The sequence below is a fragment of the Poecilia mexicana genome, unplaced genomic scaffold (genome assembly GCF_051168715.1).
Source record: "Poecilia mexicana isolate PSO_F unplaced genomic scaffold, ASM5116871v1 scaffold_15, whole genome shotgun sequence".
Lineage (NCBI taxonomy): Eukaryota > Metazoa > Chordata > Actinopteri > Cyprinodontiformes > Poeciliidae > Poecilia > Poecilia mexicana.
The window spans coordinates 14961464-14977660 of NW_028263384.1; the positions used below are offsets into that span (position 1 = coordinate 14961464).

At 39.0% G+C, this 16197-nt stretch overlaps 3 protein-coding genes across 3 annotated transcripts; 1 reads left to right on the plus strand and 2 right to left on the minus strand.

The window, feature by feature from the left end:
- The first annotated feature begins 1626 nt into the window (after positions 1-1626).
- On the plus strand, positions 1627-7981 carry LOC106915455 (non-selective voltage-gated ion channel VDAC2). Its single transcript, XM_014983048.2, has 9 exons — positions 1627-1783; positions 4402-4473; positions 4559-4608; positions 4991-5143; positions 5252-5304; positions 5734-5961; positions 6092-6242; positions 6370-6427; positions 7022-7981. Exons 2-9 carry the CDS (start codon positions 4407-4409, stop codon positions 7111-7113), a joined length of 852 nt encoding a protein of 283 aa, XP_014838534.1. The 5' UTR covers positions 1627-1783; positions 4402-4406; the 3' UTR covers positions 7114-7981.
- Positions 7982-8482: 501 nt separating this feature from the next.
- LOC106915454 (neurofilament medium polypeptide-like) lies at positions 8483-12878 on the minus strand. Its single transcript, XM_014983047.2, has 3 exons — positions 10469-12878; positions 10260-10384; positions 8483-9974 (listed from the first exon to the last, which is right to left on the minus strand). The coding sequence occupies exons 1-3, from the start codon at positions 11402-11404 to the stop codon at positions 8864-8866; spliced, it is 2172 nt and encodes a 723-aa protein (XP_014838533.2). The 5' UTR covers positions 11405-12878; the 3' UTR covers positions 8483-8863.
- A 104-nt stretch (positions 12879-12982) lies between these two features.
- Positions 12983-15967, minus strand: LOC106915456 (catechol O-methyltransferase domain-containing protein 1-like). Its single transcript, XM_014983050.2, has 7 exons — positions 15782-15967; positions 15577-15695; positions 14509-14614; positions 13965-14083; positions 13517-13571; positions 13302-13435; positions 12983-13219 (listed from the first exon to the last, which is right to left on the minus strand). The coding sequence occupies exons 1-7, from the start codon at positions 15834-15836 to the stop codon at positions 13067-13069; spliced, it is 741 nt and encodes a 246-aa protein (XP_014838536.1). The 5' UTR covers positions 15837-15967; the 3' UTR covers positions 12983-13066.
- Between the last annotated feature and the right edge of the window lie 230 nt (positions 15968-16197).

Consider the following 16197-nt stretch of genomic DNA (forward strand, 5'->3'; position numbering starts at 1 on the left):
TTCTTTTTTAATAGCCTCCTTAGCCAACCTATCTGCTCTTTCATTCCCCAAAATACCTACATGAGCAAGAGTCCAGAATAATATTACATTTTTATTTTGTTCACATATCCTATGATGAACAGCCATAATCTCATATAATATATTTTGATGATTATTTGTACGTCCCTTTTCAATACTCAACAATGCAGATAATGCATTACTACAAACTATTACTTTATTGGGGCCTGCCCGTAGCAATGCATAGGGAGAGTAGTGACTGACTGCAGCTCTGTAGATCTTGGCTGCACGCTAGTGCGGCCAAGTATGTAGGACAAGAACATAAAAGTTGCAGGACACTGGCCCTTGAGACCATTGAAATGAATATTGTCAAGCACAGTAGATGGCGATAATGCATCCTAACGTTGGGTGCCACCGCCCAAAAAAGACTGAAGAAGATAGTGTTAAGAGAGGAAAAATTCTTGAACTTTAAAACCTTTTGACTCGTTAAATCCTCTCTTATGCCCGGGTTCAGAAAAATGCTGTGCGCAAAGACTGAGATCACGCAGAGATAACAGCGTCACAATAATCAGCATTTATTCAAGACAGATGGATACTATCACCAGACAAACACATCACAAACCATCAGAAACCTCAGAGCACAAACAACACATGAATTTACCTGAGAGAGAAAAAGACAAAAGATGGAAACGACAAACAAAAAGCAAAGACGTCTTTGGAGAAGTTGCAAGCGCAAAATCTAAATTGTTACTTCTGTGTAGAAAGTTTTATCCTCTTGTATTTAATTTATTCAAATAAGGCGTACCTTTGCTCCTCCAACCAGGAGCTATCTCTGACCCTCTATCTGAAGCCTAAACCCCTGCTGTGTTTACGGCCTTTCACAGATGAGTGTGAAAAGCTACAACTTCCACTGTATTGTTTTCTCACAGACAAAAGGCAGTTCAAACGATCCTAGCAAACCATCTGCTGTAACTACAAGTAAAATAAAGGTCAATAGGCCAGAATAAGTTACTGATTTAAAACCACAATTAGGCCATTTGAATCAAGACATGTTAAGTTTTAAAACTAGCTTATTTTAAATTTATTTTCTCAACAATAGACAACGCGTAAGAAGAAGAAGAAGAAGAAGAAAACAAAACAAAAAAAACAAATACACACACACGCGCACATCCCCTCCGCTCCCCTCCCCGTCCCTCCGACACACACACATACATATAATTTTCCAAAGTATTGATACGAATACGTATTTATGCCTATGTTCCAAAGACCCACAGAAATTACAAAGATGGCTTGAACATATTCCGAATATAAACGGTGTTTCGGAAAATATGACTTTTCATTACATCGAAACTAAATAACTAAATAAGTAGCAAAAATTAAATAAGTAGCAAAAAAAAATCAAAAATAAATAAAACTGTAATTTGAAGTTAGAAAAGAATGTCTAATCGGCCAGTAATTTATTAACTCTTAAAGGCAAAAAATATAATTTTATTTTGGAATGCTAAAAACATGTAAACAGCTTTAACTCGTTCCAAAGAATTGCAAACTGAACTTTAACCGAAGTTAAAACTCAAACCAAAATGCCGTCTGTGATGTAAACCCATTTTTACTCAGGCAAACGTTTGGGCGCCCTTGGCCCTAAACTGGAAACCGAAAGGTCAGCATTTCGTTGCAGAACAGTCTCCTTCAGCTCGCCCTCCAACCGGTGACGCCTGCTTCTGCCGTGTGTTGTGAGGAACACTTCCAAAAAGTCACTTTAGTGTAACACTAACACAGTCTTCAACTGGTAAGGCTCCTTATTATTTAGTTTTGTATCGTATGTCTTCTCTAAGACACAAGCTAGAGAGTAGCTTTACTCGCTGCGGAACTCTGCAGGCTAACATAACTAGCTTCAGTAGCTGTAGCAGCGAGCTAATTCTGACACATGTGCTCTTACTGGAAGGTTTTAGTTGTAGTCTAAAAAAAATAAACACATTGTTTTTAATTATTTAAATAAAACAGCCACAAATCTTTTTTTAGATATTGCTTTATATCTATTTGGCCTGTTAGCATTGCGGAAACTAGCCGACACCCACAGCCAAAGTGAATAAGCTATTTTAGCTTATCACAGTATCTAGCACCGGTCAAAGCCTTCTCCAGTCCAACTGTATTTAGCGACTGATTTACAGTAAAAGCATTAAGAGTCACGACTAAATAGTTTACCCATTGTAGTCAAAATGGCTCCTGTTCTTCCCGGTAACCTTGGCAGTTAACTACCTGACCCACAAGATGTCATTTGTGCCAGAGGTGCTCATCAAAAAAGTGAAACAGTTATGGTGTTGGCAAGGGAGGTGGGTTTGTTTTTACTCAACGAATATAAAAACTGTATAACTTGGAGCTATATAAGAAAGTTATAGACTTTAGATTCTAACCCCGACAGTTCAGCAACACAGGTGCTCCCTCTTATCGTTAATAAATGATAAGGATAATGATAAATGCAGAACAACCCGATTCCACAACAGTTTCATCCCTCATGCCACACGACTACTAAGCTCCCATTAATATTTTTATTGTATGTACCTCTATTGATATTGTTTTTATTAATATTTATTTATTATTTTAGTTTGCTCATCTACCCTTTAAATGCAAACTTAAGCGATACGTCTGTCTATGCCTAATACGTTGGTCATAACTGGGATATAAGACCAAGCTTTATCTTAATAACTTGTGTAAGTGTAGAAAAAAATAAATAAAACTTTGTTCCTGTCCTTCTGGCACCCAGGCATAAGTATCTTGAATAAAAATGTGTGTTTGAAATGTTTCCACAAAATATTTTAATAAATTATTTCAACAGTCGCTTATAGCTTTCATAAGTGTTGCATAATACAACTTAAAAGAATACATGCATATAAAAGGCTACATTTACGCTGCAGCCTGAAGTGGCCCAAATCTGATTTTCTTGCCCCTTTGTGAGATGTAACTGATCTTTTCATGATAGTCTGAACAAAACTGATTGGATTTTTACAAATGCAACCCAGGACACTTGTGGTCCTAAATGCAATGTCTAATGCGTGTCTGATCTTTTCAAATGTGACCTGTGTCTGTACGGCCAGGTCGCATTCATCCAACCTGTACTGATCTGCGTCCTGATACGCGGAAGTGGGAAGAAAAAACAACTTTGACAGGAGATAATGAGGATTATTAAAGTGCTGGCTCCATTTGAACAACAAATTTAAAATGGCAAGATGGTCTCCATCATTCCCAACCATGTTTACTTCCACAAACAGTGAGCACGTTTGCTACACGTAATGTGCCTGCATCCTATACTGCGCATGCAGGACACTTTTAGCTGGCTGGCAGGAGATCATATGCAGTTGTATATATTTGGAAATGTGAACGACCACGTGAAAAAGAAAGTCAGATTTCAAATGAAAAATTGAAACTGAACATTAAGGCCTGCAGAGTGAACGTATCCTAAAAGCTGCATGCTATTTTAAGTCAGTTAGCCTATTTCAGTGTGTCAGGTGTTGCATCTACAAAGCACATTACCTATAGGTGCATTATTTGGTAAGCTCTAGTTTATATGCCTTACACTTTGAAACACTGTAACATCCACCAGTAACATCATGGCAATTCAATGTTTTTTCTAATATTGCACACCTTTACCATGTATAAGATCAGAAATAACATTGGCATTGGGTTTTCAAATAGAATCAAATACAACAGGGGTCTGCAGCTCCTGTCCTCAAGTGTTCTGCAACTTTTGGATGCCTTTCCATTCTTAACACACCTGAAGTAGATAAAAGGTTAATGATCAGGGATTTGCCAAGTGTGCTGACATGGCAACAAGGTTATTCAGCAGGGATGCATCCAAAAGTTGCAGTCCAATGGGACATCAAGCACTGGAGCTGTAAACCTCTACATTGAATGGATAAGCCTGTTTCTGTTACTTTTCTAAAAAAAAAGAAAAGAAAAAAAAAGAAAATACACACTAAAACACAAGAACAAAAATTAGATTGAAACTATAATATAAATATTTTTTTTTTAAAAAAAGAGGTGTTCTAACTTGAACATTTTGTACCGAAATTGCTGTGTAAAAATATAACAATAATAGTTCAAGAACACAAAAACATGTAAAAACTAAAGACATACTGCAAGCTTCCTTCTCCAGTAAATTCAGCAACATAATGAGTTTATGCACAAGTGGAACTGTAATATTTTGTGAATCTAGTACGTTTGCTTTTCATATATACACACAATTGTTCCATTCATAGGGGTTTGTGTTTTCCATTCACATGAAGTATATTTATATTATTTTGTCCTGTCACATATTTACTATGCAAATTGTAAAAAGAAACTATACTTAAAAAAAAATTATCATGGGTTAAATAGATGTAACTTTTTTTCTCCCCCTTTTATATGCAGGTATAATGGCCGTGCCTCCCGCTTATGCTGATTTGGGCAAATCTGCCAAGGATATCTTCAACAAAGGCTATGGTACGTCTTTGTTCACTCATGAAGATGTTGAAGCTTCTTTCAAATGTAACTGATAACTTAACTTTGAAACTCATATTTCATACAGGATTTGGCCTGGTGAAGCTTGATGTCAAGACAAAGTCAGCCAGCGGAGTTGTAAGATCATTTGGACTTTGGTTGAGAATAATCATGTTGGCAGTTATTAAATCCCTATGTTGCTTTTAAAAGAAAAAACACCTAAAAGTATTGTTTGTACTCAGCCTTGAACTTTCGAAATCTTTATTTTGTCCCAAGCTCAATTCTTTACAGTCTTCTGTTTTGTTCATCGGAACCTCCATTCAAGTCACTTTTAATTATAAAAACCCCAGTGTTTTTATACTTGTTGGCTTAGATTTAAAGTACCCACAAAAAATCAGTATAGCAACAAAAATACATATAAACTGTGCAATGACTAATTTTCTCAAAATTTACTACAATTGGTAATGTTAATTTCATGCCTGTTAGGTGATCCCAGTTTCTCTAAAAATGTCTCCTGCAGGAATTCAAAACATCTGGTTCGTCCAACACTGATACCAGCAAAGTTGTCGGTTCCCTGGAAACCAAATACAACCGGCCTGAATATGGCCTGACCTTCACTGAGAAGTGGAACACTGACAACACGTTGGGAACAGAAATCGCTGTTGAAGACCAGGTTTGCATAAATGTTTAACATTTTCGTACATTAAGAGCAGGGTGTACACTTGACAGAGCAGCATAATTTTTCTTATTTCCAATGAATTCCAAATTTTTCATCTTGCAGATTACAAAAGGACTGAAGTTGACATTTGACACAACCTTCTCACCCAACACTGGGTAAGATGATGGTTGGGGTTTTTGTTTTTGTGTGTATTTTAGTCCAGGACTCAACAGGAGGAGGTTGCTCAGCCTGTTGCTTCACTCCATAAGTAATTATGGAAACCTGATCTTTGCCTCAAATATTTCTAACAAGTGTCTTTGCCAGCTATGTGATCTGAGTCCCTGTGTAGAACCAGTATGTTGCAACACTTCACTTGGATTGTATGTTTGGGATAAAGACGCATCTTAAATTGAATTCCCTTCTGAAACTCCGCCTATGTATTTGTTGTCAAGATGTTGAGTTAATTTCGTAAAAATATGTTCCAATAAAAGGGTACTAAAAAGACAAACATAATGTGGGAAATGGTACTTGACTAATGCATAGAGTGGATTTTTAATTTTTGTATATATTTTTTTTCTTCAACAAAATCCTTCTTTTACCTACAGCAAGAAGAGTGGCAAAGTTAAGACCGCTTACAAGCGTGAGTACATCAACGTGGGCTGCGATGTTGACTTTGACTTCGCTGGCCCCACAATCCACGGAGCCGCTGTCATTGGTTATGAGGGATGGCTCGGTGGTTACCAGATGAGCTTTGACTCCGCCAAATCCAGAATGACCAAGAGCAACTTCGCCATCGGCTACAAGACGGCAGACTTCCAGCTACACACAAGCGTGTATGTAGAGTTGTTGTTTCTGTTTTGTTTTTTTTACTCCTTCTGCTCCTTATGAGTTTTGGGTTTTCTTTGCCGTTTGAAGGAGTTAAATACATTTTTATTTGGAAATGTTTATTTTCAATCATTACAGCAATGATGGAGCAGAATTTAGTGGTTCCATCTACCAGAAGTCCAGTGACAAGCTGGAGACTGCAATCAACCTGGCATGGACTGCTGGCAACAACAGCACAAACTTTGGCATTGCTGCCAAATACCAACTGGATAAAGATGCCTCTATCAGTGTAAGCTTTTTTTCCTCCATACCATCTGTGGTAGTTCTAAGGCAACAAAAGTCACCATGAAACTCTGAACCTAATACTGCTCACTGACATCTTTGTTTTCCCCCCTCTGTGTTTTTGGACTTTTCAGGCTAAAGTTAACAACAGTAGCCTTGTTGGTTTTGGCTACACCCAATCTCTTAGACCAGGTGAGTTTCTTACCGCAGTGTAATTTGCAGGAGCACTTGGTATATGTTTCAGAACATATACCAAGTGTATATGTTGAACTTTTTCACATTTTGCTGTGAAACCACCACAAGCTTCAGTTAATTTTGTTGCAGGGTATCTTTGTAATGGTCAAATCCAAAGTAGTTTGTAACTGAGAGATTGGAGGAATGTCTTGGCATTGTCAATCGTGCTCATGTATGCACTGCTTCCACCGCACAGTGCATACCTTCATTCAAGCTAAAAATTCAGTGTGCCATCAGCTAATGGCAGCGAAAATAACATTACAGAAAAATGAACAATTTTCTTTGAGTTCTCGACAGACTGCTGTAGAGCAAAGGCCGTAGTGTAGCAGAAAGCAACGGGGAGAGAGCTGTGAAGTGTGCTTGTTCAAAAATTCAAGCCAAGTCCATGGGTTTCTCAGATCTCTACTGCAGCTTTAAAATAAAAGTGTAATTTTCCTTCCAATTTACAACACGATTTCTACACAGTCTGGAAAGATGTGGAATTTGGGTTGGTAACAGCTTGAAAACTGTAGTGTATAGATAACAGCTAAACCTTCTCCCTTGTGTTTGTAGGTGTGAAACTGACTCTCTCTGGTCTGATCGATGGGAAGAACATCAATGTAGGAGGCCATAAGCTGGGTCTGGGCTTGGAACTGGAAGCTTAAACTGTCTTCATGCAACAAGGGACACGGGAATATCAGACTAATCGGGCCTTAAAAGTATGTCCAACTCAAACCAGCAAAGGGAAACCATAGAGAGATCGATTCAAAGGCTTCTGCAACATCGTCTTGGGCACCAAGTCATGTTGGTGGTTTTGTCTTCAGAATATTTTATTTTTGTTGATGCTTTTTACTTTGTGATTGCATCAAACCAAAAGTCCGTCATTGTCATATTATTTATGCATTTTGTCATTGTTCCTGTTCAACACTGCCACGATAATTGTAATAATCCAATCCCTCTGTACAACTGTGTGTGGCTTCAGTGTAATAATCCCAGACACTCCAGTCTTTTCCTTTTTATGTAAAAACATAAGTCCAAACATTCGTTACTTTAGGATTGACATATTTTACCTCCACTATCTACTGTCATGACTTTTGATATTCTTTGCCATCTTAGCAGTTATCAAATCCAGAGCTAAAATTAATGTCAATTTGTGCTTAAATCCTAATAATGCACATTCATGGATGTCTTGTTTGTCGGCGTTTGAGGCTGGGATATTTTGGCAAAGCTACACATGTGACCTTACCCTAAACTGATCAGGTTTGGGGTTACTTATAGTGGGAGAGAAACCTGCATGTTGGCTCGCCCAAACAGAGTTATATTTTGTTAATTATGCAGCAACAGATTAACTGTGGAGCACATAATGTTTAAGTGATGCCAAACTATAAAATTATTTGGAGGAATAGAGTAAAGTTGCATATGTGCACCATGTAAAGCTGTGTTTCTGTTCCGAGAGGAGACCAATCCTATAAAGAAGTCTTTGAGGTCCCTTTGTGTATGTATGGATTTTCAATAAAGTCTTTAAAATCATAACTGCCTACCAGAGTGATAATTATAATGCATTTATAAAGTGTGCAAACCTCGTATTAGGGGTTTGTGAGGTATTTTTAAAAAATGCAGTGGTAAATTATTTCAAAGTTTTGCACAAAGTTAGTATAGCATCCTGCAAAATTTAAACAAATTGGCTTGCGGTAGAAGATAAGATTCTGTAAAAATTTCCCAGAGGAAAAATGTTAGTCTTCTAAAACGCGCTAAGTTCAAACCGTGTTGGTTTGAACTTAGCGGTCACTAAAGCTCAAGCTAAAGTTCAAGGTGCACACAGATTTTTTTATATTTGTTTTCAGTGCATTTTTACAAAATACACATCTGATTACAGGAGTCTGTTTAGTAATTCAGAAATGTGCTGATCTAAAAACGTTACCTCATAGTTGTGAACATTTAGAAAAAGTGTTTCCATGTGTGCATGTGAATCTGTTGACTTGTCTGTTTCAGAAATGCAACATACATTTAGAAAAATGTCCCAGAATAAATAAATGATTTAATATTGCTTTTATTTGCACACACCACAGCAAAATCATTGTCAATCAAACAAATGACCAAAATGCATCTACATTCATAGTTACGTTAGTTTGTTTTGTTGTTTCAAGACATTTGAAATCCAGTTTGACTTTGAGGTCAATCATGCTGCAAAAAAAATAAAGCCTATTCTGTTCTTTTAAAACAAGAATGCTGACAATACATTCTAGTACTTTGCATTGTTCTTTGCGCTTGATTGCTGGTGCCAAAATTATACATTTGCATTATGAGCTCTCCTCTATTTTTGGCTGCCATGTCTTTGAATGCAATGTTTTATTGTCCATTTTTAACTTCAGCAGAAGCTCTCTTTTTTTTTCTTTTCTTTTGAATCTTCTGATTTTAGACCGGAGTTTGGCTGCCATCTGCAGGCGCCTGCTGTAGCTCTTTTGTTTCTGCAGTCACAGATGAAGTGATTTGGGTTTTGCCACCTCTCTCTGGCTGCTCACCCTCTGCTTTCGCTGTAGATTTGGAAGATGGGGATTTATCTTGGTCTTTATTCCTTTCGCCTGTGGCATCCACGGTGCTTTTTTCGTTTTCTTCCTCAACTTTTCCAGAATCAGTCTTAGTAGTTTCTTTTTGTTCCGTTTGGCTCACGTCTTTCTCCTCGTTTCCTGGTGCAGTAGAAGGTATTTTCGCAATTTCTACACATTCCTCCATCTTTGTCGAGACAACTGCTTCTCCAGTCAGTTCTTTGGCTTTCTCCTGCACCTCTACACCACTGTGCTGCAGAGTTTTGTTATCTTCCTCAGATGTTGAAACCACGGTTTCATTAGCAGGCTTCACACTTTGTACTGCGATAACGCTTTCTTCTTTAGTTGATCCCTGTTTATCCTCACCAGATTTAACTGGAAATCCCTCTGATTCATCTGAATCATTCCGTTTTGAAGAGATATTTGTTTTATGAGGTACCTCTGCAGTTTCTTTCTCCTTCATGTCCTCAACTGGTTTATTATCTACCTCTGTGTCCATGTTTTCACCGCTGAGAGTCGGTGTCTTCTCTGATTCTTCACTGTGGTTTTGTTCTTTATTATCCTCCTCATCGTCAGCTACCTTTCTATCATCTTCACTCTCCAACTTTTCATCGGAGGCTACTTGACTCTGCTGACCGTCAGACATCTGGTTTCCTTCGTCCTCTCGACTGTCCTGATGATCACCCTCTTCCTCGCTGCCCCCTTTCTCACTTTTTCCACACTCCTGCTCGTCCTTCCCCACATCCGTCTCCTCTGATCCCGTCTCCTCAAACTCTGACATCTCAATCTCCCTGGTGGTCTCTGTTATGATCTCCTCCACAAACTTGTACTTGGGCTCTGCTCGCCTCTGCGTGACTCCTGGTCGACTGAAGCTGGGGAGGGTGTAAACAGGTGATTGATGGTAGATGTGGGGCAAGGGGACCTGAGGGTCGGAGACGGAGACGGAGGACAGACGGGCCTCCTCGCCACAGAGGAGTTTCCTGCAGGATGGAGAAGAGAGTTTACATTTAATACAGATGCACTAATAGTTCTTTGCCTTCTGAGCCACTGATTAATAGAATCAGTTTACATGGTATGTGTTATTGTATTTGGTATGTAACAGTTTTGCACAATTTCTTTAGCTTACCTTTACAAAGTAATAAAGTTGCACGATTAGATTGAAATATGGACATAGAAAGCATAAAATATACGAAATAATACAAGGTTCCACTAATTTATGTTATCAATAAATTTGACTAATTATTCTCATGCTGATTTTACTATACCTGTATGACAATATCTCCACATCCAAAGCCATCTTCACGTTCAGGAGGTCCTGGTACTCCCTCAGGTAGCCGGACATGTCGAATTTGCAGTTTATGAGCTCATTTTCAAGCTCTTTGATTGTGTTCTGAGTTAAGAGACAAGATGACCTCGTTAAGCTGTGTCTCGCCCTGTGTTAACGCCACAGGAAGCGGGAAGAAGCATGCCATACCTGATAGTGAATAAGTTCCTCCTTGTGGCGATCCTCGACATCGTGAAGCTGCGCCTCCAGAGCCTCTCTGGTGCCTTTGGCGCAGTCCAGCTCGATGCTCTTGGCCTGCAGACGCTTCTTGTACTCCTGAATCTCCCGCTGGCTCGCTTTCAGCGCCTCCCTCTTGGCCTCGGCGGCCTCCGTCAGTCTGGCAAACTGAACTCGGAAACTTTCCCCGGCCAGCTGGACGTCGGACCCGGTGTGACCTTCCAGCTGCGTCCTGATGTCCCGGAGTGCCGCAGTGACGCCGGGATGGCCAAATTCGTGCGCTTTAAATTTAGGCTGAGCATCTTGAATCTGGTCACACATCTCTGACACCTCGGCCTCGTGGTTTCTCTTCAGAAAGTTGATTTCATCCACGAGGGACTCCACTTTCCGGTCCAGCAGTAGTTTGGCCTGGTACGCTTCGGCCATGTCTTTCTTCAGGATCACTATGCTGCTCTCAGCCTCTGATCTGCTCTCCGTCTCCCGCTCATGCCGTTTCCTCAAGGTGGAAAGCTCTTCCTCCAGGTTATGATGTTCGATCTCAATCTGGTTCTTCTGGTGGGTGATGTCCTGCAGCAGCTGCCTCAGCCTCCCCAGCTCTGGACCATACTCCTCCTCCAAACAAGACGCGGGCTTCACTTTCCCTCTGATGTCTTCGATTTCCCTCTCCAGGAGATGGTTGTGGTTTTCGAGCCGGTGCACCTTTTCTATGAAACCTGCGAGTCGGTCGTTCAAGCCGTGCATCAGCTCTTTCTCGTTGCGCTTTTCAGATCTGGCGTGTGGCGAGCTCATGTCCGCGGAAGCCCTCCTGGTGTCTAATTCCGATCGTCTCGGCGGCTTGTGTTGTGAATACGCATCGTGAAGGGCTCTACGCGGGAACCCGAACCTGTCATCCATCCTATGGGTTGTCATTGCGGATCTCTGGTGCAGAGAGCCCAGGCGTCCGTGCGGGCTTTTATAGCCGCGCCGCCAGCTGCCCAGTTTGCAGAGCGAAGCTGTCCGTGGTGCTGAAAAGGTGTCGCGTCAGCTGGCGCTTTAATGAACTCTTACTCCACGTTTTTTGTCCGCAGAAAGCGATGACGTCGGCAAGCCCCGGCGTCGACGTCAATACAAAAACAATTAACTTTACATCCGATATCTTTTACAGAAGTAACAGAGGATGTTTGGTCGTGGTGTTTCTCACTCAGTTGTATCTATATTTATAATCGAGACTTGATATTCACACACATTATGAAAATACGCGCCTTCCCCCCCTCGCTAAGATTACCACAACGAGTGTTTCTGTTTGCTAAATCTCAGAATTATGAATGAGATATTTATTCCAATTTCTGTATTTTTGTTTATTTATTTATTACTTTTACTCTGAGAAATGTTCCGATATCTCATGAAATTGGTAGAACTCCTCTTTAATCGGGTCAAATGTTTGGGTCTCCTTCAAGATGGTCTGCTATAGTTTTGGCACATTTATCACAGAATTGTTGTGTTGTTGAATCACGTTGCGCTATGGAGTATTAATGAAGGGGACTCACTTAGCAGCCGCAGGTTCTGGGCACCTTGCAGTGATTGAGTTGAACTTGGTCACCTTTAATTCTTGTTGGAATTGACTTTTTTATTTTATTTTTATTTATTTTATTTTTTTTTTGCTTTGTGTTGTTTGTACAAATAGATTAAAAGGTTGTACAATTAAAACAATGTTTTAACAATCAGTTATCATTGGGGAATAATCCTGCTGGTCTGTTTTGTCTTGTTTTAATGTTTATCTCAATCTAAGGTAGTCCTTGTCCTAAAAAGACATTGAACATGTTCTATTTTGCGTATTTAAAGATAGAATTCAACTGTATTTTCCTCTAATGGTGTCTCTGTTTAGTGCAAATCAGTACAGTAAAACTAGTACTCTCAACCATTTGTTAGTATTTTACATTTCAGATTTGAAGTGATCAAATATAGCCACTATAGATATTCTGTCACGACCACTGCCAATGAACATGTAAATTAACAGTAGGAAATATTTTGTTTTCTTTCCATCTTTGGCTCTTTCTTTCTTGCCATGGCGCCCTCTAGTGGAATGGAGCTCTGGACAGTGAGATGTGTCAGCCACATCAAAAATCACCATTATGCAAACCAACATCTTGTAGACAGACATGTGAGGAAATCTTCAAAGAGTTGTAGATGGCTGTGGGTAGGAAGATAGATAGGAAGATAGACTATTTGATCAAAAGTAATTTCATTTGATTGAACATAACCTAATTTAATTTAGATTTAAATGCATAAATGTCTCAGAACCAGTTTTTTTTCCCCCTGTTGTCTTGTTTTCTCACTTGTGGTCTTGCTTTCTTTGCCCACATGCTGTAAAAACAAGAACATCATATACATCATATACAGTCAAAAAGCTCAATATATATATATATATTTGTAATTAGGCCCTATCACATATTACTGATGTCTAAAACTGTGAAGACCAATAAGAGTTGAATTTACAGAAAGAACATAAACAGGAAGTAAACGGTTTAATCAAATAATGAACAATAAGTTGAACAATAAGTTCAACACATTTGTGTCGTAAAAACTCCCCCGTTAGCGCTTGATAGCGATGGTGAGCCCGTCCCCCACAGTGAGCATGCTCAGTTCAACTCTCTGATCCTTGTGTATCTTCCTATTAAGGGCATCTAGAGTCTGTGACGTGGTATCATTGGGCGCAGGGTTCACGACCTTTCCACTCCACAGCACCTGTCAGTGTGGCAAGATCACAGATATGATTCACTTTATGTTTGTTGTCAAAACACAAACTGGATACTTGAACTTTACTCACGTTGTCGATTGCAATTATACCACCGTTTCTTATGAGCTCCAGAGACTTCTCGTAGTATCTGTCGTAGTTGGATTTATCGGCGTCGATGAACACAAAGTCGTACGTTCCAGCTTCCCCGGCTGCTGTCAGTTCATCTGACAAAACGCAAGATGAAAAAGTAAACGCAAAACTCACATCTGTATGAGAGCAACGACAACATCAACGAAACCACTTACCCAGAGTTTTAAGTGCAGCTTGATGCTGAACATCAATCTTATTTTCCACTCCAGCCTGCAAAAAAAAAAAAAAAGGAACATTTTATAAACTGAATTTTATGCAGCCACTTAAAAATAATGTTTTTCTCAAGGTTTACACAGGAATTGATTTCACTGCTTGGCTTGGGATCTTTCTGTAACACAGTTTCCTGAGCAGACACCTTCAAAGTGTCCAGCCTGCAGGATTTCTGGAGACACACTGACAGTTGTTGGATGTGCAATCTGCTGTCTGCTGCACAAATTAGCTCTGACAGAAGCTAAATGGCAAATTCTGATGTTGGTAGACCAAGAACTGTGCACTTGTGTAATATAATCTGGATGGGGCTTTGAAACATTAGGATATTCATAATAGAGGGGTCCAAGTCATATTTCTTCTCACTCTTTTTTTTTTTTTTTTTACTGTTCTCACCTCTTTGAAAAAGGGTTTGGCTATTTCTATGTAGGTGTCTTCTATTTCACAAGCTACCACTCGTCCATTCTCTGGCAAGGCCAAAGCCATGCTCAGAGCGTTGTATCCAGTGTACATCCCTGCATCACAAATATATTGGTTAGTCCATAACATTTTATGAAAACAGTCTGTACACATCTGAATTATACTATTCTATCACAACAATTAGTCACTGCTGGAAACTAGAAGCTGGACTGCAATCAAATACTTTGATCAAAGCTCTGAACTATAACAATTATTGTCACTTTTCTTCTGAAATTAGTTGATTATTTCCTTATTTTTTTACATTAAAATTTAGATTCCCGTGTAAAGATAAAATACAACCTTTATTCGGATAAAGGAACAAATCCGAACCAATCAAGAATCTGGCCTAGAATATTACGGTTAGCAAAAATGTTTATTAGAGGAAAACAAATAGCTCTGCACAATAAAAGTAATAAACTTGTGATTTGTTCTGTCACTTTCAAATCCACACGGCGTGTGACACACGGTCAACTTATCTTACCTATTTCAATTGCTTTTGTGGCATTGATCAGTCGTATGAGATTTGCCATAAACTGGGCTTGCTCTGCTGCCACCATCATTCTGTTCCATTGATCTTCAAGGGTCCTCTGAAGCGAAAACACAGAAGAACTGGTTCTGCAGCTTCAGACATGTTGCTGCATTTTACTGGTGTGTGTCTGCCCTCTAGTGTTTGAGGACCATATTGCTTTCACTCTGTAACTAAGTAATCTTCTTTACTTCTCTTAGGCTAAATACAATTTTAGTGTGAACATAGCATTGTACAATACCACAGAGCTCAAAGGGCACATCATTCATTAGTTATTAATTAACCTCTGGCCAAATGTCCCTGAATAGTAGCTAGTTAATCATTTACAGATATACAAATAAAAACTAAATAAGTATCAAGTTTAATATTGCTCAATCAAAAAGTGCTTGCATAATTAATTTTAACAGAATACTGTTTGCTACAGAAAAAAAAACAGCATGGAAGACGCTTTATCGATGACTTATGATTTCATCGGTTTCAAAAGCCAGATTGATCATTAGCTCCATGAGTTGCTCAACACAAAACTACTGAGAACCTAAACTTTATTTGTTAAGAAACAAATCATGTTAGAGTGGGAAATCTGTTATTACCTCACAATTATCCTATAAACACCATTTTATCTTCCCTGTTAATAAAGTGGTGCCAGCTAGATGCTGAACAATCACCACTTAACCTCTGGCTAAAGGCTAACCTTTAGCTTTTAGCCAGAGGTTAAGTGACTAAAGGTTAGCCTTTAGCTTTTAGCCAGAGGTTAAGTGACTAAAGGTTAGCCTTTAGCTTTTAGCCAGAGGTTAAGTGACTAAAGGTTAGCCTTTAGCTTTTAGCCAGAGGTTAAGTGACTAAAGGTTAGCCTTTAGCTTTTAGCCAGAGGTTAAGTGGTTACAACAAAAACAAAACTAAAACTTTAGTTTTGACAAACTGTCCATGATTCATAAAGACAGGATCTCATGTTCTGTTTAGTCATCAGTTGCCAAAAAAGACACAATTAATAAAATAATATTAAGGGTTTCAGGGTTTACTTACCAGTCTGAGTTTGGTGAGGACTTGATGCTCCCTTAGGGAGTTGTTAACTACATACTGCAGAACCAGGTTGTCTTTCCCCCCACTGTGACTTTTTCCAATAAAGGCAGACTTTCCCACACCTGAACAGAAAGAAACAAAACCCCAGAAATAAACATTACTTCAAATATTTCTTGAGCCAGCTGATCACACCTCAAACATTTTCTACCTGTTAAAACAACAGCAAGTCCAATGCAGACAAGAATCTTGATATTTGCAGCCATTCTGCTCCGTTGTCTTGGGATTTTTTTTTTTTTTTTTGTGGGAAATTTTTGAACAGCTTGTGTTTGACTGTGCTGTCCGTTCTTTTTGGACTTTGCAATCTGTGTTTGTTTTGGTTAACCTTTTAAAGGGAAGACCCAACATAATGACTGTTTGTCTATCAAGTTTTGTAACATCAGCTTATTTAAGAAAAGACAGCATATTTTTCCATTGCATCCATGTTATTTACTCAAGTCATAAATTGTGACGCACTGCATGAATTCCTACAAACTAGACTGATATGCTTTGTTCAGTTTGTTGTTTGTTATCCCACAATTGAAGGCCTAAAATAAATCTGCTTCACAACACAGAAGATCTGACAAG

Coding starts and splice junctions, on each gene's coding strand:
- LOC106915455 (XM_014983048.2), top strand. CDS start 4,407: ATGGCCGTGCCTCCCGCTTATGCTGATTTGGGCAAATCTGCCAAGGAT. Junction 5,144..5,251: donor AAATCGCTGTTGAAGACCAG/GTTTGCATAAAT, acceptor TTCATCTTGCAG/ATTACAAAAGGACTGAAGTT. Junction 5,962..6,091: donor TTCCAGCTACACACAAGCGT/GTATGTAGAGTT, acceptor CAATCATTACAG/CAATGATGGAGCAGAATTTA.
- LOC106915456 (XM_014983050.2), bottom strand. CDS start 15,836: ATGGCTGCAAATATCAAGATTCTTGTCTGCATTGGACTTGCTGTTGTT. Junction 15,696..15,781: donor ACTTGCTGTTGTTTTAACAG/GTAGAAAATGTT, acceptor CTTTCTGTTCAG/GTGTGGGAAAGTCTGCCTTT. Junction 13,572..13,964: donor CCAAACCCTTTTTCAAAGAG/GTGAGAACAGTA, acceptor TTTTTTTTGCAG/GCTGGAGTGGAAAATAAGAT.
- LOC106915454 (XM_014983047.2), bottom strand. CDS start 11,404: ATGACAACCCATAGGATGGATGACAGGTTCGGGTTCCCGCGTAGAGCC. Junction 10,385..10,468: donor AGGAACTTATTCACTATCAG/GTATGGCATGCT, acceptor CTCTTAACTCAG/AACACAATCAAAGAGCTTGA. Junction 9,975..10,259: donor GTGGAGATATTGTCATACAG/GTATAGTAAAAT, acceptor TCCATCCTGCAG/GAAACTCCTCTGTGGCGAGG.